Genomic DNA, 24,614 nt, shown 5'->3' on the forward strand with positions numbered 1-24,614 from the left:
AAAATGCTAAAATGTATGTACAATTATTATATAAACTGAGAGCTGGGAGGTGGACAATCAGATGTTTTGCAAACCACTTCGGCTCTATTATGTATGTAATAAAGTCTATCTTAATTCTACAAAAACTCTGAAATACTTTGGTTCTTTGATTAATATAAGGACGAATTTGCCACAACAGTGGTCACCTAAAGATGAACAGGAAGCTGTGTGTGAGCAAAGATTATATTTATAGGAGCATCAGGAGAAAGGACAAGAGCGTACATGTTTGTGTGTTTGTGACTGAGAGCACAGAGGGTATCAGAGGAAGGAGGCAGATTGTGAAACTGAGACAGAGTTACTAGAGAGAGCACGAGGGAGGGAGGGATGGATGGAGCAAAGGAGGGAGGGAGCGAGGGAACGTAGCGGAGGAGGTGAGTGCGTGTTGACGCTGTACGTGGCGTCAGTATGATAAGAATAGAGACGATGAGTGCAGCGTGGCTGAGACATCACCCTCACTCCCTCACCAGGGCAGGCCGTACTCACCGTGTGTGTGTGTGTGAGGCTGGGCTGTATTTATAAACCCAGAAATCACTGGATTTATTTTGGGATACATGTCATTACTGCGTTTTTTATTTTAATTTCCAGAGCTTGAACTACATTTTCACTATTAAAAACTCAAATAATGAAAGAAGTTAAAGAACTTGACTCAATTGCTGAAAATATTTAGCTGAAATGCTGAAAATTCTTTGCGGAAATAGAGATTTAGAGATTCATATTTGTGTACACATCAAATACATTAGTAGTGACACTAACGCCACAGGTACTATCCATGTAAATTAATGTAAAGCACTATAATACAATATTGCTGTAGAGAATGACAGTGGTGTACATCATAGAATATAATGTGATGTGTGACATCGTCATCACATACTGCTTTGAGGCTGTTATTCTGACACTGCTAACATGACAGTGCCTATAGCAGCAGTGTATCGTATGGTGACAAAGGCCAGGAGTTGTTTGTGTGTGTGTGTGGACGAGGGCGCCGACGGAGGCATGATGTTATCATATGGTCCTGGTCAGACAGAATGCCCCTGCAGTGCCCACGCAGAGACCCCGTTTGCAGAGCACACTCACACGGTCAGGAGTCGGAGCAGCCACTGTAAGAAAACAGCAAAAAGAGCGGCAACCAGTCAGGGCTAGAGGGCATTAGTAAGGGTATAGCCTGTATTAAAGGTGGGGTCAGGGTCAAGGTATGAGTTATGCTTGAGGATATGGTCTGGCACAGGACGGATTAGGGTCAGGTTATGGTTCATGTTTAGGGTCATGGTTACCGTCAAGATATAGGGTTATGGCTAGGGTAAGGGTTGAACAGGAATGTGGACATTATGCTAGGGTTGTGGGTGAGGGTAGGGTTAGGGTTGAACCGGGATGTGGACATGAAGCTAGAGTTAGGGTTAGGGTTGTGGTCAGGGTTAGGGTCGAACCAGGATGTGAACATGAAGTTAGGTTTTGGATTAGGGTTAGGGTTGTGGTTGAGGGTTAGGGTTGAACCAGGATGTGGACATGAAGTTAGGGTTAGGGCCAGGGTTTTGGTTGATTTGATTTTATGGTCAAGGAGGACTCACAGCATTGATTCCTCTGTCTTTGACCTCTGGGTTGCTCTCTGTTTGATACAGGGCTGGGGAAAGGGGATACAAAGACACAATATTAAGGCTGAATATCAAAACCTGCAACAAAACACAACACACCTAAGTGTGTAGAAATGTGCGTGTGTGTGTGTTGACATACCGAATAGCTTGCGCAGCCTGGTGACACAGGCCACAAAGCCATGGAACGGCAGGTGCAGCTCCCCAGAGCCAAACCTTTCCCACAGCACCTGTATGACCTGACCATCACACTGCACACCTAGCAGGAGGGAGGAAGAAGAGAGAAATGTTCAAGAATGGGGGTAAAATGTAACAATGATATGGAAAGTGAGGGAGTGAGTGAGTGAATGAGAGAGTGAGAGACGGATGGAGGGAGGGAGGGAGTGTAAGAGGCAGAGAGAGAGAGTGTGGACGTGTGTGTGTGTGTGTGTACGCACCAGCAGCCTGGAGGGCCAGACAAAGCTCAAAGGGGCTCATGGTCCCTGAAGAGTCCTGATCAAACTTGAAGAAGATGGACTGAAAGAGAAAGAGCGTGAGAGGTCAATGACAGATGGTTGAGTAGCTGTAGCTTAGTAATATGACTAATTATTAACCAGGTATTTTGGGTCCTGGATGCTGATTGGCTGAAACAGCATTTCAGCCGTGTGTATATTAGACAATATACCATGCGTATGAACCAGTTTATCATAGCAATAAGGCACCTCTGGTGTTTGTGGTATTTGGCCAAAATACCACGGCTAAGGGCTGTATCCAGGCACTCAGCTTCGCATCGTGCATAAGAACAGCCCTTATCCGCTGTATATTTAAGCTTTAAGGCCCGAGGAGGTGTGGTATATGGCCAATATACAACGGTTAAGGGCTGTTCTTATGCATGACGCAACACGGAGTGCCTGGATACAGCCCTTAGCCGTGGTATATTGGCCATATACCACAAACTCCCGAGATAAATTATTGCTATTATTAACTGGTTACCAACGTAATTAGAGCAGTAAAAATAAATGTTTTGTCGTACCCATGGTATAATCAAATCTGCCACATGCGCCGAATACAACCGGTGTAGACCTTACAGTGAAATGCTTACTTACAAGCCCTTAACCAACAACGCAGTTTTTTAAAGAAAAAAAAAATTTATATATTTTTTTAAAGTGTTCAGTAAAACATAGATAAGTAAAAAATAGAAAATAGCAAATAATTAAAGAGCAACAGTAAAATAAAATAATAGTAGGGAGGCTATATACAGGGGGTACCGGTACAGAGTCAATGTGCGGGGGCACCAGTTAGTCGAGGTAATTGAGGTAATATGTACATGTGGGTAGAGTTAAAGTGACTATGCATAAATAATAAACAGAGTAGCAGCAGCGTGGGGTGGGGTTGGGTGGGGGGGCAATGCAAATAGTCCGGGTAGCCATTTGATTATCTGTTCAGAAGTCTTATGGCTTGGGGGTAGAAGCTGTTAAGAAGCCTTTTGGACCTAGACTTGGCGCTCCGGTACCGCTTGCCGTGCGGTAGCAGAGAGAACACTCTACAACTAGGGTGGCTGGAGTCTGACCATTTTTTGGGCCTTCCTCTGACACCGCCTGGTATAGAGGTCCTGGATGGCAGGAAGCTTGGTCCCAGTGATGTACTGGGCCGTACGCACTACCCTCTGTAGTGCCTTGCGGTCGGAGGCCAAGCAGTTGCCATACCAGGCGGTGATGCAACCAGTCAGGATGCTCTCGATGGTGCAGCTGTATAACCTTTTGAGGATCTGAGGACCCATGCCAAATCTCTTCAGTCTCCTGAGGGGGAATAGGCTTTGTCGTGCCCTCTTCACGACTGTCTTGGTCTGTTTGGACCATGATAGTACGTTTGTGATGTGCACACCAAGGAACTGGAAGCTCTCAACCTGTTCCACTACAGCCCTGTCGATGAGAATGGGGGCGTGCTCAGTCCTCTTTTTTTTTCCTGTAGTCCACAATCATCTCCTTTGTCTTGATCACGTTGAGGGAGAGGTTGTTATCCTGGCACCACACGGCCAGGTCTCTGACCTCCTCCCTATAGGCTGTCTCATCGTTGTCGGTGATCAGGCCTACCACTGTTGTGTCGTCGGCAAACTTAATGATGGTGTTGGAGTTGTGCCTGGCCATGCAGTCATGAGTGAACAGGGAGTACAGGAGGGGACTGAGCACGCACCCGAGGGGTGAAACCGGCAGCTCTACCCTTTAGCTCAGTGCAGATGTTGCCTGTAATCCATGGCTTCTGGTTAGGGTATGTACGTACGGTCACTGTGGGGACGACGCCATCGATGCACTTATTGATGAAGCTAGTGACTGATGTGGTGTACTCAATGCTATCGGAAGAATCCCAGAACATATTCCAGTCTGTGCTAGCAAAACAGTCCTGTAGCTTAGCATCTGCGTCATCTGACCACTTCCTTATTAACTGATGCACTGGTGCTTCCTGCTTTAGTATTTGCTTATAAGGGAGAGGGAGAGCTTTGTACGCATCTCTGTGTGTGGAGTAAATATTGTCTAGAGTTTTTTTCCCTCTGGTTGCACATTTAACATGCTGGTAGAAATTAGGTAGAACGGATTTAAGTTTCCCTGCATTAAAGTCCCCGGCCACTAGGAGTGCTGCCTCTGGATGAGCGTTTTCCTGTTTACTTATGGCCTTATACAGCTCATTGAGTGCAATCTTAGTGCCAGCATCGGTTTGTGGTGGTAAATAGACAGCTACGAAAAATATAGATGAAAACTCTCTTGGTAAATAGTGTGGTCTACAGCTTATCATGAGATACTCTACCTCAGGCGAGCAAAACCTCGAGACTTCCTTAGTATTAGATGTTATGCACCAGCTGTTGTTTACAAATATACACAGAGTCAGCGCCGTTCTATCCTGCCGATGTAGCGTATATCCCGCCAGCTGTATGTTATAAATGTCGTCGTTCAGCCACGACTCGGTGAAACATAAGATATTACAGTTTTTAATGTTCTGTTGGTAGGATAACCTTAATCTTAGGTCGTCCAATTTATTTTCAAATGATTGAACATTGGCTAATAGGATTGATGGAAGAGGAAGTTTACTCGCTCGCCATCGGATCCTTACAAGGCACCCCGACCTATGTCCACGATATCTCCGTCTCTTTCTCATGCGAATGATGGGGATTTGGGCCTTGTTGGGTGTCTGTAGAATATCCTTCGCGTCCGACTCGTTGAAGAAAAAATCTTTGTCCAATACGAGGTGAGTAATCGCTGTCCTGATATCCAGAAGCTCTTTTTGGTCATAAGAGACGGTGGCAGAAACATTATGTACAGAATAAATTACAAATAACGCGAAAAAACACACATAATAGTACATTTGGTTAGAGGGCTGTAAAACGGCAGCCATCTCTACGGCGCCATTCAACACAGGGTCTGATGTACCATGGCTGTCAGCCAATCAGCATTCAGGGCTTGAACAAGTTTATAATGGCCAATATACCATACCCCCTCTGGATTTATTGCTTAACACTTTGGAGCTTGTCCCTCAGTCGTACCTGCAGATTGCGAAGAGAGGCCAGCACAGGCTCTGTCTGCTCTCGGGTCAGACTGCTGCGTCCCCCAGTCTGACAAGTGAGTTAGGGATCGCTCTCAGACACAGGTGCTCAAAAAGTACCAGGGCCCGTATCCACAATGCATATCAAATCAAATGTTATTTGTCACATGCGCCGAATACAACAGCTGTAGACCTTACAGTGAAATGCTTATTAAAAGCACTTAACCAACAACCCAATTTTAAGAAAAAATAAGTGTTAAGAAAGTATTTATTAAATAAACTGAAGTAAACAATAAATCAATAAAAATAGAAAAATAAGAAAATAACAAATAATTAAAGAGCAACAATAAAATAACAGTAATGAGGCTATATACAGGGGGTACCGGTACAGAGTCAATGTGCGGGGGCACCGGTTAGTCGAGGTAATTGAGGTAATATGTACATGTAGGTAGAGTTAAGGTGACTATGCATAGATAATAAAAAGAGAGTAGCAGCAGCATAAAGGGGGGGGGGGGGTCAATGCAAATAGTCCTAGTTGCCATTTGGTTAGCTGTTCAGAAGTCTTATGGCTTATGGCTGCTGATCTAGGATCAGTTTAGCCTTTTAGATCACAATGAATATGATTAAATGGACAAATCAAAGATCAGCACTCCTGCTCTTAGATGCTTTGTAGATATGGGCTCTGGCAAGAAAAACTATTGGCCAAATAAAAGGATACATTCTCTCCAAAGATGAGCTGTCTGCATGTCTCCAGTGGCAGCTGGTAGTCTTTCTCCAGAACTGAGAGAGGGGAGGAGTGAAAGAGGCAGAGGATTGTAATGGTATATTAGTTATGAGGTTTTGTCTAGAGAAGTCATTTCAATTTCCCCCAAAAGTTTGTCTACCTGCTAGAGGAAACCTTGCTACTCTGCTCCCACCTACTGGCTTTTACTGGTACTGCAGTGTCAGAATATTCCCCTCAATAGGACCAACATACAATAGTTGTACCCTTCATTACAGCAGTTTAGGGAGTTCTGCAACATGATTGGACTAAATTAACCTTATAATGACAACCTGAGTTCATGAATGATCTAACCTGAGTTAACCAGCTTCATGAACTCCTTAGCATTCAGCCTGTCATCCTGCCAGGGAGAGAGAACAGGAGGTTAAGACTGTCTAAGGGAGACATTTCTCTTCTATGGTTGAGTTATATTTTGAGATGAGAGAATTCCTACCGGCCCTGCCACCTCATCAAAGGTCTTCTGTACTCTCTTCCGATCCTCTGGCAAGACTGGTGGCATTGACATTACCTGTGAAGGACACACACACACACACGCACACTGACAGTTGGCTTGCTGAACTGGAGAGCAGTAGTGCAGTAAAAGTATGCTTCAGTAAGGTTCAACTCACCATGAGGAAGCCAGTGGAGCAGGTGAAGGCTTGGGTCCTGGAATACAAGGAGGAGCACCATCAGTCTCAACGCAATATGAGATTGTCATTGAATTGTCATCATCAGCATAATCATCACCCGCCCCCACCCACCCCCTCTGTACCCCAGATTGTTGCCAGTCTTGGAATAGATGCGGAGGAAGAATTCCGCAGGCTGGTTGGGACTGTAGGTGGAGGCCAGTATCACATAGTTTCCTGGGTCCAGCCTCACCTCCCTCCACACAGCCCTACGGTGACAAAAGAGAAGAAGAGAAGAAGAGATGAGATACAACTTTATAGACTGTTTTCATGAAAATGTGACATACTGTATTTGCCGTGAATACTGGCTGCTGAGGTACAGTACCTGAGGGGCTGGTACTTCCCAGAGCTCCCCACAGGCTGCTGGGAAGAGAAGAAGCTCTGGTCCAGACACAGGCTCTGGAGCTACGACAGGTGGAGCAGGGAGGAGAGGAGAGAACGGGAGGGGAGGGGAAGAGAGGAGAAGAGGCGAGAGAGGAAGAGGAAGGCAGAGATAGAAAAGAGGGAGAGAGGGTGGTAATGGTGGAGAGAGAGGGGGCAGCAGACATGGTTGGTAGATTAAAAGTGATGACATTGTCTAACTAATGAAATTATGTAGGTTTTTCAAATACTTTAGAATAACATACTCACCTTTGGAGGAACCTGCAGAGACAGGAAAGACATCAGATTAACTGAAGATGTAGAACATTCAGATTCACAGCACATACAGGGACAAAACATTTTCTCTCCCTTTCTCTCTTACCCTGTAGATGTGGAAGGCGATGTGGAGGAAGTTGATTTTATCCTTCTTTCTCCGGTCTTTCTGCAGTAGTTCCACCAGCACGGTGCACTGCTTTGCTTTCTCATTATGCTTCTCTGACACCTTGTTCTCCTCCGGGGTCATCACTTTATCATCATCATGCTCGGCAAGGATAAGCTGGAACTGGGGATTCTTCCAGAAAGATCCTACAATAGAGAGAGAAAAATAGGGGGGGGAGTCGGGGTGATGAAAAGGAAGGTAGTAAATGACAAGTAGATGAAATTACAAACAATATGCTTTTGGAAACACACACACAGACTCACGAGGGTAACTACAGCTTCCCCCTGCAGTGGAGCCCGATACCCAGGAGCCTTTGTGGGAGCTGAGGGTCCAGGCAGAGATGGGGGCGGGAGGGGAGTCGGGGTCGGTGGGTGTGTCCTCGTCCACTATGGGGTCAGGGTCCACACTACACAGCTCCACTGTGTCAAACAGCTTGTTGAAGTCCTCCGCACTGATCCTGACACACAGAGAGGATACATCCTGTTAGAATGTGTGTGTGTGCTGTTGTATTGTGTGAAACTAGATGAGATGTAGAGTTACGGTTAGAAACATTTATTAAAGTGTCATTCCACAATGATACAATAGTTGACATTACAAAATACAGATTTTAAAAACCACATTGTGGACCACTCAAATAGAGTTTTGAGACACTGAATGCAGTCATAGTCAAACATGGTACAGTATTTCATTTGGAGTCATCTATAATACATTACATCATTTTTCATTATTTGTATCAGTTATTATACATTATGTTATATATACACATGTATGCATAAACAAAAATAAAGTACAGTAGATATAGAGACTGGTCGATGTATGTGTCTACGTATGTTTGTGTTTGTAATGCCAGAACCTACCAGAACTCTCCGTCCTCACTATTTTTCAGCTCAATCCTTTTCTTTTCAGCAGCATCCACATCATCCCAGACTTTACTCCTACAATTACACACACAGGAAAATCAGCACAGGATTACTGTGTAACGACAAAACGAACACACATGCATGCAAACACACACACACCACTTCCTCACTTGTCACTCCAGGGTCCAGAGTACTCCACAAAGCCCCAGGGGTTCCTCAGCCTCAGCAACAAGGCCTCACCAGCTGACTTCTTCACCTGAACCACATACACAAATAATTATGTGAGCAAAATGGGAAAGTGGATTATTTTCTGATGACTTTGGCTTGGTGAAGCACAGTATGAGACATACCGTGTCAGTGTCTGTGATGGCGTATGCATGGCCCTTCACCAGTCCCTCTGCAGTCACTGTGCCAATCTCAAGGTAGTTCCTAGCCTGTGGAGATACACAGCACATAGAGAGCAACTTGCTGCTTACACAGTGAGAATCACACTTGCAATCACAGTAGCTATTGACGAAGGAGAGGTGTGGGTGTGAGATAGGTGTGTAGCTATGTTGGGAACAGCATTCACCATAAAGTATATGAATCATATATGTGCCATGGGTGTGAGTGTGTGTGTGCGTGCGTTCTTGCGTGCATGTGTGTGTTTGTTCTGTACCTGTATGAAGCAGCTGAGCAGGCTGCCACGGGACAGGGCATCAGAGAGGGCTTTCCACATGATCCTGGGGGTGCGTGAGGATACAGGGAGGGAGTAGGCAATGCCGCCTGTGAAGTCCTCCATCGCCTCAGAGATATTACCCCCCTTCAGACTGCCATACGACCCGATCAGCCTGCTCCGAGATAGGGGTAGAGGGAGCAGGTGAAAGGAGTGTGTGGAGAGAAGGGGGAGGGGATAGAGTGGTGTGGGAGAGGAAGGGGATAGAGTGGTGTGGGAGAGGAAGGGGGAAGGGATAGTGTGGCGTGGGAGAGGAATGAGAGAGGAATGAGGCATATAAAGGAAGGGGACATTTTCTAGATTGACATTTTCTGTCATTTAGCAGATGCTCTTTTTCAAAGTGCCTTACAATAAGTGCATTCAAATGAGGAGGCTGAAACCTCATAAGAGCATTGTCAGGCACACACAGCCAGACACACACAAACAGTACAATGTAAGACATTACACACACACACAAACACACACACACATCTCGGTTGACTGACTTGGCATAGGCTTTCTCCACCAGGGCGCTCCAGTACTCGTTGCGGGTACAGGAGTAGCTGAAGAGCAGGCGGCCTCCGCGTACAGGCAGCCTGTCATCCACTACCACCTCCACCCACTCACCATACTGCCAGAACTACACAGGGAGGGGAGGGAGGAGGCGGGAAGGAGAGGGAGGTATGGAGGGAGAGGGAGGAAGGTAGGTAGGGCGGGAGAGGGAGGCATAAAGAGATTGGACAGTGAGGGAGGGAGAAGGGAGGAGGGGGATGTAGGGAGAGAGGTGGAGAGGGAGGGAGGAGGGAGAAGGGGAGAGAGACATCTACATGTAATGTGTTGCATAACAGTGGGCAAGTACAGGCCTACATTAAAACATCAGAGGTAATGAGTTATGCCTTAGTGATGTCTCTAAACTCATAGCTACATGTGGCAAGTTCTCATTGGTCCAAATTGTCTATACAGTTGAAGTCGGAAGTTTACATACACTTAGGTTGGAGTTATTAAAACTCGTTTTTCAACCACTCCACACATTTCTATAGTTTTGGCAAGTCGCTTAGGACATCTACTTTGTGCATGACACAAGTCATTTTTCCAACAATTGTTTACAGACAGATTATTTCACTTATAATTCACTGTATCACAATTCCAGTGGGTCAGAAGTAAACATACACTAAGTTGACTGTGCCTTTAAATAGCTTGGGAAATTCCAGAAAATGATGTCATGGCTTTAGAAGCTTCTGATAGGCTAATTGACATCATGAGTCAATTGGAGGTGTACCTGTGGATGTATTTCAAGGCCTACCTTCAAACTCAGTGCCTCTTTGCTTGACATCATGGGAAAATCAAAAGAAATCAGCAAAGACCTCAAAACAAAATGTGTAGACCTCCACAAGTCTGGTTCATACTTGGGAGCAATTTCCAAACACCTGAAGGTACCACATTCATCTGTACAAACAATAGTACGCAAGTATTAACACCATGGGACCACGCAGCCGTCATACCGCTCAGGAAGGAGACGTGCTCTGTCTCCTAGAGATGAACGTACTTTGGTGTGAAAAGTGCAAATCAATCCCAGAACAACAGCAATGGACAAAAGGTACAAAAGTATCTATATCCACAGCAAAACGAGTCCTATTTCGACATAACCTGAATGGCCACTCAGCAAGGAAGAAGCCACAGCTCCAAAACCGCCATAAAGAAGCCAGACTACGGTTTGCAACTGCACATGGAGACAAAGATCGTACTTTTTGGAGAAATGTCCTCTGGTCTGATGAAACAAAAATAGATCTGTTTGGCATCATGTTGTGGGGGTGCTTTGCTGCAGGAGGGACTGGTGCACTTCACAAAATAGATGGCATCATGAGGAAGAAAAATGATGTGGATTTATTGAAGCAACATCTCAAGACATCAGTCAGGAAGTTAAAGCTTGGTCGCAAATGGGTCTTCCAAATGGACAATGACCCCAAGCATACTTCCAAAGTTGTGGCAAAATGGCTTAAGGACAACAAAGTCAAGGTATTGGAGTGGCCATCACAAAGCCCTGACCTCAATTGAAAATGTGTGGGCAGAACTGAAAAAGCGAGTGTGAGTAAGGAGGCCTACAAACCTGACTCAGTTACACCAGCTCTGTCAGGAGAAATTGGCCAAAATTCACCCAACTTATTGTGGGAAGCTTGTGGATGGCTACCCGAAACGTATGACCCAAGTTAAACAATTTAAAGGCAATGCTACCAAATACTAATTGATTTAATGTAAACTTCTGACCCACTGGGAATGTGATGAAAGAAAGAAAATATTAAATAAATCATTCTCTCTACTATTATTCTGACATTTCACATTCTTAAAATAAAGTGGTGATCCTAACTGACCTAAGACAGGGAATTTTTACTAGAATTAAATGTCAGGAATTGTGAAAAACTAAGTTTAAATGTGTTTGGCTAAGGTGTATGTAAACTTCCGACTTCAACTGTACATTGAGCCTGAAACCGGATACTTGGGGGTTTGGCCGTTGGCCCAATTCTATTGCAAGGAATTCTAATTGGTCCGCCACATGCTAGGCTTGAGGCTATAAACTACATCCTGTCTCTTCAGTGGAGAAACATTGAGGACAGGAAAGAATTAACGTCTACCATCTACTTTCCAGCATTACAACTATGATTTGTTCTCTTTGAATAAATATATTTTTCTCCCCCTGATTTGCTTTGGGGTCTATGTTATTGAAGAATAACAACTGCCAACAACTCCCAACATAACCCCTCCTGCTCTCTAAGTCTACTCATATTTATCCCCCTTCCTTCCGACCGACACGTTACGCCATGCCACACATACTTCACTGCGAGGACCAAGTCACCTGAGAAAATATTAACGCAATTAGAGAAAATAACAAGGCATAACTCATGACCTCTATGATGTTTTAATGTTTCCAGACGTTATTTCATGAGACAATGTTTTAGTAATCAATTCCTTTAACCTGACAACTGGTCCAGAGAAGATGCCTTTGAGGCAATTGTAAATGATTACATTTACATTTTAGTCATTTATACATTATTTTTTATTTTTTCATACTGGCCCACCGTGGGAATCGAACCCACATGCTCTACCAACTGAGCTACACCCCTGCCGGCCATTCCCTCCCCTACCCTGGACGACGCTGGGCTAATTGTGCACCGCCCCAGGATCTCTAGTTCGAACCAGGATCTGCAGCGCCTTAGACCACTGCGCCACTCGGGAGGTTATTGAATGCTAAATGACGACAGAGGCAAGTTTGCTGAGACGAGATAGAGTGTGGGTTAGAGGTGTGTGTACGAAAGTGTGTGTGAGTGTGTGTGAGGGGTGGGGGGGGACTAGTACAAGCAAAGTTAATCTAAGGCAGGGATCATCAACTAGATTTAGCCACAGGCCGATTTTTTTCTTGAGCGGATGGTCAGGGGGCCGGAACATAATAACAAATTATTTGTAAACTGCAAATTGACCGCAAGAAGCCTAAAACAGATATGTAACGATCCCGGCAGTCTGAGTCGGGTCCTGTCTGTGGACTAGTTTTTTCTGCTCGTGATCTCCAGTTTCCCGAGGGTTCTGGAACGCTCCGGGGAGCTCTCTTGATTTCCGCACCTGCATCCCATCAGCAATCTGCACACCTGGTCCTGATCATCACCCTTCTTAGGCTCTGGCCTAACATCCATTCCCTGCCGGATCGTTAGCCATGAACAGTAGGTTTACCAGAGTATCAGTCTTAGAGCCTAGCGTTAGTTTTGTTGTTTTTGCACCTTGTTGTTTACTTACCTCCGTTTTGTCCATCTGCAGTCACCCGTCCGGAACCTTCATCCAACCTCTGCCTGGTGGTCGGCGGCTGCCGACCCATGATGGGATCAACCACTGCACCCCCAACAACTAATCAACGCCGCCCGCTCTGTTCCCTGGATTATTCAGCATCACTCTTGAATTTGTAAATAAACACTCACCTTCGTTTCAACTTACCTTGTCCTGGTCTGCTTCTGGGTTCTGGCTTTGCAACTCGTGACAAGATATCCAAATATGTTCTATTGGGTTCAGGTCTGGAGACTGGCTAGGCCACTCCAGGACCTTGAGATGCTTCTTACGGAGCCACTCCTTAGTTGCCCTGGCTGTGTGTTTCGGGTCATTGTCATGCTGGAAGACCCAGCCACGACCCATCTTCAATGCTCTTACTGAGGGAAGGAGGTTGTTGGCCAAGATCTTGCGATACATGGCCCCATCCATCCTCCCCTCAATACGGTGCAGTCGTCCTGTCCCCTTTGCAGAAAAGCATCCCCAAAGAATGATGTTTCCACCTCCATGCTTCACGGTTGGGATGGTGTTCTTGGGGTTGTACTCATCCTTCTTCTTCCTCCAAACATGGCGAGTGGAGTTTAGACCAAAAAGCTCTATTTTTGTTTAATTAGACCACATGATCTTCTCCCATTCCTCCTCTGGATCATCCAGATGGTCATTGGCAAACTTCAGATGGGCCTGGACATGCGCTGGCTTGAGCAGGGGGACCTTGCGTGCGCTGCAGGATTTTAATCCATGATGGCGTAGTGTGTTACTGTCACGCTCGTCTATAACAGGAGACCAAGGCGCAGCGTTGCGAGTGAACATGATGACTTTTAATTAGACAAGCACGTCAATACAACACAAAAGACGAAAGTGAAGTCCAACAGTAACAAAGACTAAACTTGGAACAAAAACCCACAACCCACATGAGAACACAGACAGAATAAATATGGCTCCCAATCAGAGATAACGAGCCGACAGCTGACACTCGTTACCTCCGATTGGGAGTCACACGACACCACAATTAACACACCCAAAACACAACCAACCGAATACACCCTTACAACCAACCCCACAACAAATACCCAACAAAACAAACACACCCTGGTTCATTCACAACGTCCCGGAACCAGAGCGTGACAGTACCCCCTAAAGGTGCGAACCCCGGACGCACCAACATAAAGACTAGGGGAGGGTCTGGGTGGGGCGTCTGTCCACGGTGGCGGCTCTGGCCCCGGTCGTGATCCCCACCCCACCACAGTCACAAACTGCTTAATAGGCAGCACCGGACTAAGGGACAGCACCTGACTAAGGGCAGCACCGGACTAAGTGGCAGCACCGGACTAAGGGGCAGCACCGGGCTAAGGGGGCAGCACCTGACTAAGGGGCAGCACCGGACTAAGGGGCAGCACCGGGCTAAGGGACAGTACCTGACTAAGGGGGCAGCACCGGACTGAGGGGCAGATCCTGGCTGGCTGGCTCAGGCGGATCCTGGCTGGACGGCTCTGGCGGATCCTGGCTGGCGGAAGGCTCTGGCTGATCCTGTCTGGCAGAAGGCTCTGGCTGATCCTGTCTGGCGGAAGGCTCTGGCTGATCCTGTCTGGCGGAAGGCTCTGGCTGATCCTGTCTGGCGGAAGGCTCTGGCTGATCCTGTCTGGCAGGGAAGGCTCTGGCTGATCCTGTCTGGCGGAAGGCTCTGGCTGCTCCTGTCTGGCGGAAGGCTCTGGCTGATCCTGTCTGGCGGAAGGCTCTGGCTGCTCCTGTCTGGCGGAGAGCTCTAGCGGCTCCGGTCTGGCGGACGGCTCTGAAGGCTCATGGCAGACGGGGCGGCTTTGCAGGCTCAGTACAGACGGGCAGTTCCCTGCGGCGCTTGGCAGACGGACAGTTCAGACGGGCGTTGGGCAGACGGGCAGTTCAGGCGCCGTTGGGCAGACGGGCAGTTCAGACGGCGTTGGGCAGACGGACAGTTCAGGCCCCGTTGGGCAGACGGCAGACTCTGGCCGTCTGAGGCGCATCGTAGGCCTGGTGCGTGGTGCCGGAACAGGAGGTACCGGGCTGAGGACACGCATCTCAGGGCTAGTGCGGGGAGAAGCAACAGGGCATGCTGGACCCTGGGGACGCACCGTAGGCCTGATGCGTGGTGCCGGAACTGGAGGTACCGGCCTGAGGACACGCATCTCAGGGCTAGTGCGGAAAACAGCAACAGGGCATGCTTGGCCCTGGGGACGCACCGTAGGCCTGATGCGTGGTGCCGGAACTGGAGGTACCGGGCTGAGGACACGCATCTCAGGGCTAGTGCGGGAAGCAGCAACAGGGCATGCTTGGCCCTGGGGGACGCACCGTAGGCCTGATGCGTGGTGCCGGAACTGGAGGTACCGGGCTGAGGACACGCATCGCAGGGCTAGGTGCGGGAAGCAGCAACAGGACGCACAGGACTCTGGGGACACACAGGAGGCTTGGTGCGTGGTGTAGGCACTGGTGGTACTGGGCTGGAGCGGGGAGGTGGCGCCGGAAATACCGGACCGTGCAGGCGTACTGGCTCCCCTTGAGCACTGAGCCTGCCCAACCTTACCTGGTTGTATACTCCCCCGTCGCCCGACCAGTACGGGAAGGAGGAATAACCCGCACCGGGCTATGTGGGCGAACCGGGGACACCATGCGTAAGGCAGGTGCCATGTAAGCCGGCCGAGGAGACGCACTGGTGGCTTGATGCGTAGGGCCGGCTTCATGACCTCCGGCTCAATGCTCAATCTAGCCCGGCCCGATACGTGGAGCTGGAATGTACCTTACCGGGCTATGCCTGCGTACAGGAGACACCATGCGCTCTACTGCGTAACACGGTGTCTGCCCGTACTCTCGCTCTCCACGGTCAGTCCAGGGAGTAGGCGCAGGTCTCCTATCTGACTTCGCCACACTCCCTTTTAGCCCCCCCCCAAGAAATTTTTGGGTAGTACTCTCGGGCTTCCAGCCTCGCCTCCGTGCTGCCTCCTCATACCACCTCCTCTCTGCTTTAGCTGCCTCCCAGCTCTTCACGAGGGCGGTGATATTCCTCCGGTTGTGCCCAAGGACCCTTTCCAGCCCGTATCTCCTCCCATGTCCATGAATCCTTTGGAGGCGTCCATAAATCCTGTGTAGGTAGGTCCTGTTGTCGCTTGTTACGCTGCTTGGTCCTCTTGTGGTGGGTTTTTCTGTCACGCTCGTCTATAACAGGAGACCAAGGCGCAGCGTTGCGAGTGAACATGATGACTTTTAATTAGACAAGCACGTCAATACAACACAAAAGACGAAAGTGAAGTCCAACAGTAACAAAGACTAAACTTGGAACAAAAACCCACAACCCACATGAGAACACAGACAGAATAAATATGGCTCCCAATCAGAGATAACGAGCCGACAGCTGAGACTCGTTACCTCCGATTGGGAGTCACACGACACCACAATTAACACACCCAAAACACAACCAACCGAATACACCCTTACAACCAACCCCACAACAAATACCCAACAAAACAAACACACCCTGGTTCATTCACAACGTCCCGGAACCAGAGCGTGACAGTTACTAATGGTTTTCTTTGAGACTGTGGTCCCAGCTCTCTTCAGGTCATTGACCAGGTCCTGCCGTGTAGTTCTGGACTGATCCCTCACCTTCCTCATGATCATTGATGCCCCACGAGGTGAGATCTTGCATGGAGCCCCAGACCGAGGGTGATTGACCGTTATCTTGAACTTCTTCCATTTTCTAATAATTGCGCCAACAATTGTTGCCTTCTCACCAAGCTGCTTGCCTATTGTCCTGTAGCCCATCCCAGCTTTGTGCAGGTCTACAATTTTATCCCTGATGTCCTTACACAGCTCTCTGGTCTTGGCCATTGTGGAGAGATTGGAGTCTGTTTGATTGAGTGTGTGGACAGGTGTCTTTTATACAGGTAACGAGTTCAAACAGGTGCAGTTAATACAGGTAATGAGTGGAGAACAGGAGGGCTTCTTAAAGAAAAACTAACAGGTCTGTGAGAGCCGGAATTCTTACTGGTTGGTAGGTGATCAAATACTTATGTCATGCAATAAAATGCAAATTAATTACTTAAAAATCATACAATGTGATTTTCTGGATTTTTGTTTTAGATTCCGTCTCTCACAGTTGAAGTATACCTATGATAAAAATTACAGACCTCTACATGCTTTGTAAGTAGGAAAACCTGCAAAGTCGGCAGTGTATCAAATACTTGTTCTCCCCACTGTATCTACCTCAATCACTCCAGTATCCCTGCACATGTAAATATGGTTTGGAATTTACTTTTTAAATATTTCCTGTATATAGTATGCTTACTTACTTACTTTGTGTATTTAATATTTCTTATTCTTATTTCTCGTGTTTGTTTTTTTCCAAGTAATACATTGTTATTGATTATTGCATTGTTGGGTTTTGAGTTTGAAAGAAAGAAAGGCATTTCACTGTACTTGTGCATGTGACATTAAAACTTGAAACTACTACTTTTCAGTCCTGCTATTACCACTCTCACTCTTTTCCAAGGCATGCTACACTAATAAGATTGTAATGGACATTCTTATTGTAATAACAAAAAGTGAGTACGCAGAACACAGCGTCTGCTAAATGGCATATTATTATTATTATAACACATGTACACAGCAAGCTCATGAACCCCCCCCCCCCATGCACTACCGTGAAGTGGAAGATGCCAGCATAGGATTCTGTCAGGCTCTGATTAGGTGGTACCACTTTGACAAAGAGATTGGGGTGCATGGTGAGGCAGGACAGGGCTGCCAGAAGCCAACAGTCACCTATTAGAAAAAGAAAGACAGGCCAAAGGCAAGATACATGTTAACTAGAGGTATGGATTTGATTTCAATTGATTCTACATGTGTTTTTCATTTCAAATCATTTCCTGACGCTTGAGGAAGTTCTAACACTGCAGATTTCCCACACTCACACACTCTCTCCCTCACAAACACATGCGCACACAAACATGTCTGTACACACACAGGCACATTCCTCTCTAACAGTAACCGGCTGCTCTTTGTGTCCATGCAGAGGAAAGAAAGAGGTGTTGATGTTTGACGCACACACACACACACACACACACACACACACACACACACACACACACACACAAAGAGGGATGCCACATTGACACCAGATCCATCACACAAACCTTGAGGACAAATAATGAAGCAATAACAAGAAAGCAACATGAGAATTCTCACCATTTCACAGCAATGCAAAACAGACTGGACATCACATGAAAAGTGGTGATAAACAAAGCACATTGTTTTTCATGGGAAAAAGGGGTGTGATCACAGGGTCCATTTTAGACCTACAGATACTCCGAGGAGGTTGGGACTGGGAGGTGAGAGCACAGAATGTTACCCTGATCCCCCTGCTGTTGGGCCATATGTTTGGAGCGGAGCCCCTGGGGCAGTGTGGAGGGGTGACATATTCAGTGTGATAGATCGAGATCCTCCAGCGTCTGAACCATACAGATAGTATAACCAGGATATCTCAACACCATTCCCAAGAGAATAGGTTTGGAGAGGTGAGGTCAATCTAGTTATACAGTGGGGGAAAAAAGTATTTAGTCAGCCACCAATTGTGCAAGTTCTCCCACTTAAAAAGATGAGAGAGGCCTGTAATTTTCATCATAGGTACACGTCAACTATGACAGACAAATTGAGAAAAGAAAATACAGAAAATCACATTGTAGGATTTTTTATGAATTTATTTGCAAATTATGGTGGAAAATAAGTATTTGGTCATCTACAAACAAGCAAGATTTCTGGCTCTCACAGACCTGTAACTTCTTCTTTAAGAGGCTCCTCTGTCCTCCACTCGTTACCTGTATTAATGGCACCTGTTTGAACTTGTTATCAGTATAAAAGACACCTGTCCACAACCTCAAACAGTCACAATCCAAACTCCACTATGGCCAAGACCAAAGAGCTGTCAAAGGACACCAGAAACAAAATTGTAGCCCTGCACCAGGCTGGGAAGACTGAATCTGCAATAGGTAAGCAGCTTGGTTTGAAGAAATCAACTGTGGGAGCAATTATTAGGAAATGGAAGACATACAAGACCACTGATAATCTCCCTCGATCTTGATCTCACCCCGTGGGGTCAAAATGATCACAAGAACCACACGGGGGGACCTAGTGAATGACCTGCAGAGAGCTGGGACCAAAGTAACAAAGCCTACCATCAGTAACACACTACGCCGCCAGGGACTCAAATCCTGCAGTGCAAGACGTGTCCCCCTGCTTAAGCCAGTACATGTCCAGGCCCGTCTGAAGTTTGCTAGAGTGCATTTGGATGATCCAGAAGAGGATTGGGAGAATGTCATATGGTCAGATGAAACCAAAATAGAACTTTTTGGTAAAAACTCAACTCGTCGTGTTTGGAGGACAAAGAATGCTGAGTTGCATCCAAAGAACACCATACCTACTGTGAAGCATGGGGGTGGAAACATCATGCTTTGGGGCTGTTTTTCTGCAAAGGGACCAGGACGACTGATCCGTGTAAAGGAAAGAATGAATGGGGCCATGTATTGTGAGATTTTGAGTGAAAACCTCCTTCCATCAGCAAGGGCATTGAAGATGAAACGTGGCTGGGTCTTTCAGCATGACAATGATCCCAAACACACCGCCCGGGCAACGAAGGAGTGGCTTCGTAAGAAGCATTTCAAGGTCCTGGAGTGGCCTAGCCTGTCTCCAGATCTCAACCCCATAGAAAATCTTTGGAGGGAGTTGAAAGTCCGTGTTGCCCAGCGACAGCACCAAAACATCATTGCTCTAGAGGAGATCTGCATGGAGGAATGGGCCAAAATACCAGCAACAGTGTGTGAAAACCTTGTGAAGACTTACAGAAAACGTTTGACCTGTGTCATTGCCAACAAAGGGTATATAACAAAGTATTGAGAAACTTTTGTTATTGACCAAATACTTATTTTCCACCATAATTTATAAAATAAATTCATTAAAAATCCTACAATGTGATTTTCTGGATATTTTTTTCTCATTTTGTCTGTCATAGTTGACGTGTACCTATGATGAAAATTACAGGCCTCTCTCATCTTTTTAAGTGGGAGAACTTGCACAATTGGTGGCTGACTAAATACTTTTTTTCCCCACTGTACATGAAAACTGTGAGTTGGAGTGAAGATAAGTGTCTACCTGTTACTGCAATGATATCCCATCCTACGATGTTTAAAACACACGCACGCACACACACACTTACCCAGCTGACCCTGGCAGATATCGGTGGTGCACATTGTGTCCTCCACAAACACAGCATTGGCGCTGATCTCCTGCAGAGAGAGAGAGACAAGGGGCAGAGTTCAAGACTACAGTTTACACTGTCTGAGGGAATGTATAACCAACACAACACTCTCGTTTCATTCACATAACAGTTGACTGGATGATGACAAAGCAATGTTCATGATTTAAACTGCATCACAAACGTTTCATGGCTTCTTCGGTTGTAATCTCATTATTCCATCTCTTTTCTGCTTTTAGAGATATCATGTCCAGCTGTTTGGCTCAGACTCTGTACTTTGTCTTTCTTCTCTCTTAACATACTCCAGCAGATCAATCTATCTTCCTCAAAACTAGACAACACCTGACAGTGAGTCAGCTCAGATGTAGCCTACATCTGTCCAGGAGCAACACCCAATTGTACACAACTAGACCTACTCATATCCTCAATTCATGTCATTAGAAAAATTAGAACATAGGCTACAGATATCCGTAAGATAAGCATGACTATCACGAGTAAGAAGCTGACTATTGCAATATAGAAGTAGGTTTTTGAGTGTGACCACATGGCTGGCTATCATGTAGACCAGGGTTTCCCAAACTCGGTCCTGTCCTGCCCCTCCCCCCTTGCACTACATAGCTGATTCAAATAATCCAAAGCCCTGCGTTTGTATTATTATTAGCATTTCGTCCTGTCTATTTTATTTTCAAGTAATATTTTGCTTTCTCTGGTCAAAGGAACAACATGGATTTGTGCATGAGGCAGATGCGGTGTGAGTGACTCGAGTTTCACCATCAGGTGGAAGATTGTGTCCCCTCTCTCTGTTCAGTCTCACCAGAGGAAAGAAAAGGCATAAGAAAGCAGGGACCGTGAGAGAGCAGGAACTCTGGGGGAGTCTTTCCGATTTTCGTTTTTTGTCTTGTTCCCAGTTGTCTTGAAAGCACCATGACCATCATATGCAGGTAGTATTAGTCCAGTAAAATAAAAAAGCGAATTATTTCAATTTATGCTCTGCTGTGCCTCGCAAGTGCTACACCAACTGAACTATTTTGTTATCAAAGCTCGAGTTTTGAAATATAATATGGTCTGAGAATAACAATATTGGCAGGCCAGGCATATAGCCAATATGCTGTGATTATATATTAGGCCTACTGCACAAACCTCATTTCTACAGAACAGTTTTGATTAGGTTAATGTGACATTTTTATAAGTCATGTTTAAAAAATATATATATATGTGCGTTAGATCTCGGCTTGCTTTTTGACTGCGAAAGTGATCTCGACTCACTGGGGTAGACACTGATAGGACGGTAGCCTACCTTGGGTCGCAGCCACTTGATCTCCTTTTTGGGGTCCGGGTCGGTAGGCATACCGATGGAGCTCTGGTCCGGGGTGAAGGTTGAGTCAGAGAACAGCGAACCTGATTTAATGCACGCATCTAGGAGGGCTACATAGTCCTGGTCCCGAAATTTAACAGGGTTGGCAATGGAACCAGTTGCGACATTCTGAGTCTCCATTTTCAATGGTAAAGTTGAGATAAATTTGGAAAAATAGTAAACGTAGCCTAATTAGATTTAACCTATGCCAGCTTTCCTATTTTGACTCACTCGTCTATTTTTTGGGACTTGTGCAACAAACCCAGTTCTTAAATACACACACACACACTCATTCGCCCGTATGGAGACTTAGGGGCGCCTCCCGTACTCGAACCATCCCACAAAGGTATGCAAAGCCTCCGGGAAGTTTGGAATGTTCCCCTTTAGTTAACACAATCAACGTTTCCCTATACTGTGGCCGGAATTGTGATCGAATCAAAGTAATATTAGCCACTTTCAATGCAACATACTGAAACAAAACTGACTATGCAAGACTCAGTAGGGAGGGTTATTTTGTGGAACGTTACACAAATTATACTCAACCATTAGTATGCAAAACTAACTATGCAATAGATTTTGTAGAGCACTTCTGAGTAGGATTCTATTGCAATGACTGGCACAAGCGAGTAGATAGATGCGCTTGTTTTGAGATCAAAGCGAGAGTTGTGTGCACATTTGTTGATATTCTTTGCTAGTTAGTGAGTTATTAGCCCAGTTATAGCTAATTTCTGGTCAGCAATGGTGGAGTGATTGCTTCATACAAAACGATAGTTACCGGAGTGTAACTCCAGTTCTATGAGTGGAGCGGAGCCCCATATGGGAGCTCTGCTCCTATTGGTTTACCCCGCTGCCTAGGCAGCGAACAGCCTGAGACAGAATTATGAACACACCTGCAGCCAATCGGAGTACAGGTGTCCCTATAAGAGGGGACGCTTCCCCTCAATCAGCCTCCCGATAAATTATCTTCAGCAAGACTACACTCCGGTAACTATTGTTCTATATCGTGGAGCTCCGCCCCATAGGGGAGCTCTGCTCCTATTGGTTTAAGGCGGAGCACAACGCTCCAAAATGTACTCCCTGTCAAGCACAACACTTCCCATCGAAATGAAAAGGTCGGGCTTAGGAGTTGTTGCTACCAAATCCTGCAGTACTGTAACACACTGTGTCACAATATACTGCGTCCTCGGTTCAAATCCGCCCCACCTAGTCCAATGGCACTGCCAATGTCTAGTGGGCAGATAACCAGAATATGAGTCATACTAATCTGAACCAGCAGATAGATGACTTCACAATTCCGTCCATATTTTATGACTGGTCAATAGTAATGTAACAAAGTTACAAAAACTATTTCCCCTCATCATTCCGCCCCAACCCAGTAATACTGGTGGGCAGATAGATAACATTCCCTCTACTGTATTGAACATGTCAGTCAGGAGTCATGTCATGTCATGTCATGTGTTTTCAGGAGTGTACCTGAAAGAGACCTACCTCTTTTAGTCCTGCATTCCTTTCCCCTAGCTCAAGGCCTCCCATCAGCTACGCTGAGTCCAGACCGAGCCAAAGAATTAGAATACATATCCAAGAGATAGAAACGGATAACTGGAGACGGTGACGACCACGACGGCGCTGCACAGATATCCTCTACCCCTGTTCCTCTGAAAAGGGCAGTAGAAGCCGCTACTCCACGAGTGGAGTGTGCTCTTATACCCTGAGGCAATTGTCGCCCCGCTGCCTCATAAGCTGTCTCAAAAGAGGCCACACACCTCCTATCACTTGGGTCTGACATGTCCCTCCCCATCCAGTCAGAGAGGCATCTGTAAACACTGGAATGTAGGAGGACACTTTGCCTATTGGGACTCCGTGCCTGAGAACGCTCGGGTCTCTCCAATAGTTCAGATCTGCACTGAGCGAGAGAGGAACCACCACCAACCGATGACGTTGACGCACTGGGTCTAGTCTTAGTTGGACGAACCATCGCTGCATCCTGCGCATGCGCAGGAGTCCCAGCGGGACCACGAAATGGGCTGACGACATGAGACCCAAGAGTGACATGACTGACAGTGCCGTTACCGTGTGATTCGGACGAAACCTTCTCAGGGCTATCAACAGGGCTACACTTCGAGGGTCCGAAATTCGAGCCCTCATCATTACAGTGTCTAGCTGTATCCCCAGGTAGACAATCTGATGACTGGGCCAGGGCGCGCTCTTTATCCAATTCACCGCGAACCCCAGACGCGTGAGATGAATTACTGTCTGTGTCGTGTTAGTGAACGCCAGCTCTGCTGACGGGGCGAGAACCAGTAGGTCGTCTAGTAGCCTTATTCCCTGACGACGCAACGGTTCCAATGCCGCCTCCACACACTTTGAAAACGTGCGAGGTGCCAGGGCGTACCCGAATGGCATCCTCGTGAACTCGTACGCCACCCCTTGAAAGGCGAATCGCAGAAACTTTCTGTGATGCGGCTGCACCGCACATGAAAGTACGCGTCCTTTAGGTCAATGCTCATACAAAAGTCTCCCTTCTGGACACATACCAGTAGACCTTTTGTTGTTAGCATTCGGAAGGGTCGTTTGGCTACGCTCTCGTTGAGAATGCGTAAATCCAATATCGGCCTCATTCCCCCCGTCTTTTTGGGCACCAGGAAATAGGGCGAATACAGCCCTTTGTTCCTTTGCTCCAGGGGAACTACTGTGACCGCCTCCTTCGCCAAAAGTTCCATAATCTCTGAAACCAGAGAGGCCACTTTTTCGGGCGTTTTCATCACCGTCTCCACCACCCCCCTGAACACTGAAGTGGTGGAACGGCCCAAGGCGGGCCTCCCCAGAAAGGGAGAGGAACTGTCAGCGCGTTCTGAGAGAAACGGGGGCGCCGATACGTTGGTTAAACTCATAACCGTAGTATTCCGGCCCTCCGTGAACGCAGCATGGGTCTGAACTGCACTGACTGAGGCGTTAGCCTGAGACAGAGCGCCGTCCCCGCATAGCGATTGCGTCGTCATCGTTCGATTACCCGGTTGTGACTGCAGTCTGCTATGAGAAACCTTCACTACAGCACTCCTAGGAGTCTGTGGTGTGAGGTCTTTATGAGGTGAACTAAGGCGGCGCCTTGTTACCTTTATTACACTCGCCTCGTGTGTGTGCTCAGCTACGCACCCTTGGTGGGCTGAGCTACACTCAGAGTGGTGGGAGAGAGACATAGAGAGTGAAGGGTTCTGAAAATTCTCAGACGTGTTATGGAAAAGG

The 24,614-nt window shown here is 46.7% G+C and overlaps 1 protein-coding gene across 1 annotated transcript; it reads right to left on the reverse strand.

The window, feature by feature from the left end:
• Positions 1-587: 587 nt before the first annotated feature.
• On the reverse strand, positions 588-21,713 carry capn12 (calpain 12). The gene is made up of 22 exons (XM_041877374.2): positions 21,315-21,713; positions 19,979-20,048; positions 17,414-17,532; positions 9,444-9,577; positions 8,902-9,073; positions 8,594-8,677; positions 8,414-8,499; positions 8,241-8,318; positions 7,647-7,840; positions 7,327-7,529; positions 7,215-7,226; positions 6,910-6,989; positions 6,671-6,793; positions 6,528-6,564; positions 6,353-6,427; positions 6,214-6,259; positions 5,857-5,918; positions 5,140-5,208; positions 2,063-2,141; positions 1,768-1,884; positions 1,605-1,657; positions 588-1,136 (listed from the first exon to the last, which is right to left on the reverse strand). Exons 1-22 carry the CDS (start codon positions 21,510-21,512, stop codon positions 1,110-1,112), a joined length of 2,118 nt encoding a protein of 705 aa, XP_041733308.1. The 5' UTR covers positions 21,513-21,713; the 3' UTR covers positions 588-1,109.
• Positions 21,714-24,614: the final 2,901 nt, after the last annotated feature.

Source organism: Coregonus clupeaformis, chromosome 6 (genome assembly GCF_020615455.1).
Source record: "Coregonus clupeaformis isolate EN_2021a chromosome 6, ASM2061545v1, whole genome shotgun sequence".
Classification (NCBI taxonomy): Eukaryota; Metazoa; Chordata; class Actinopteri; order Salmoniformes; family Salmonidae; genus Coregonus; species Coregonus clupeaformis.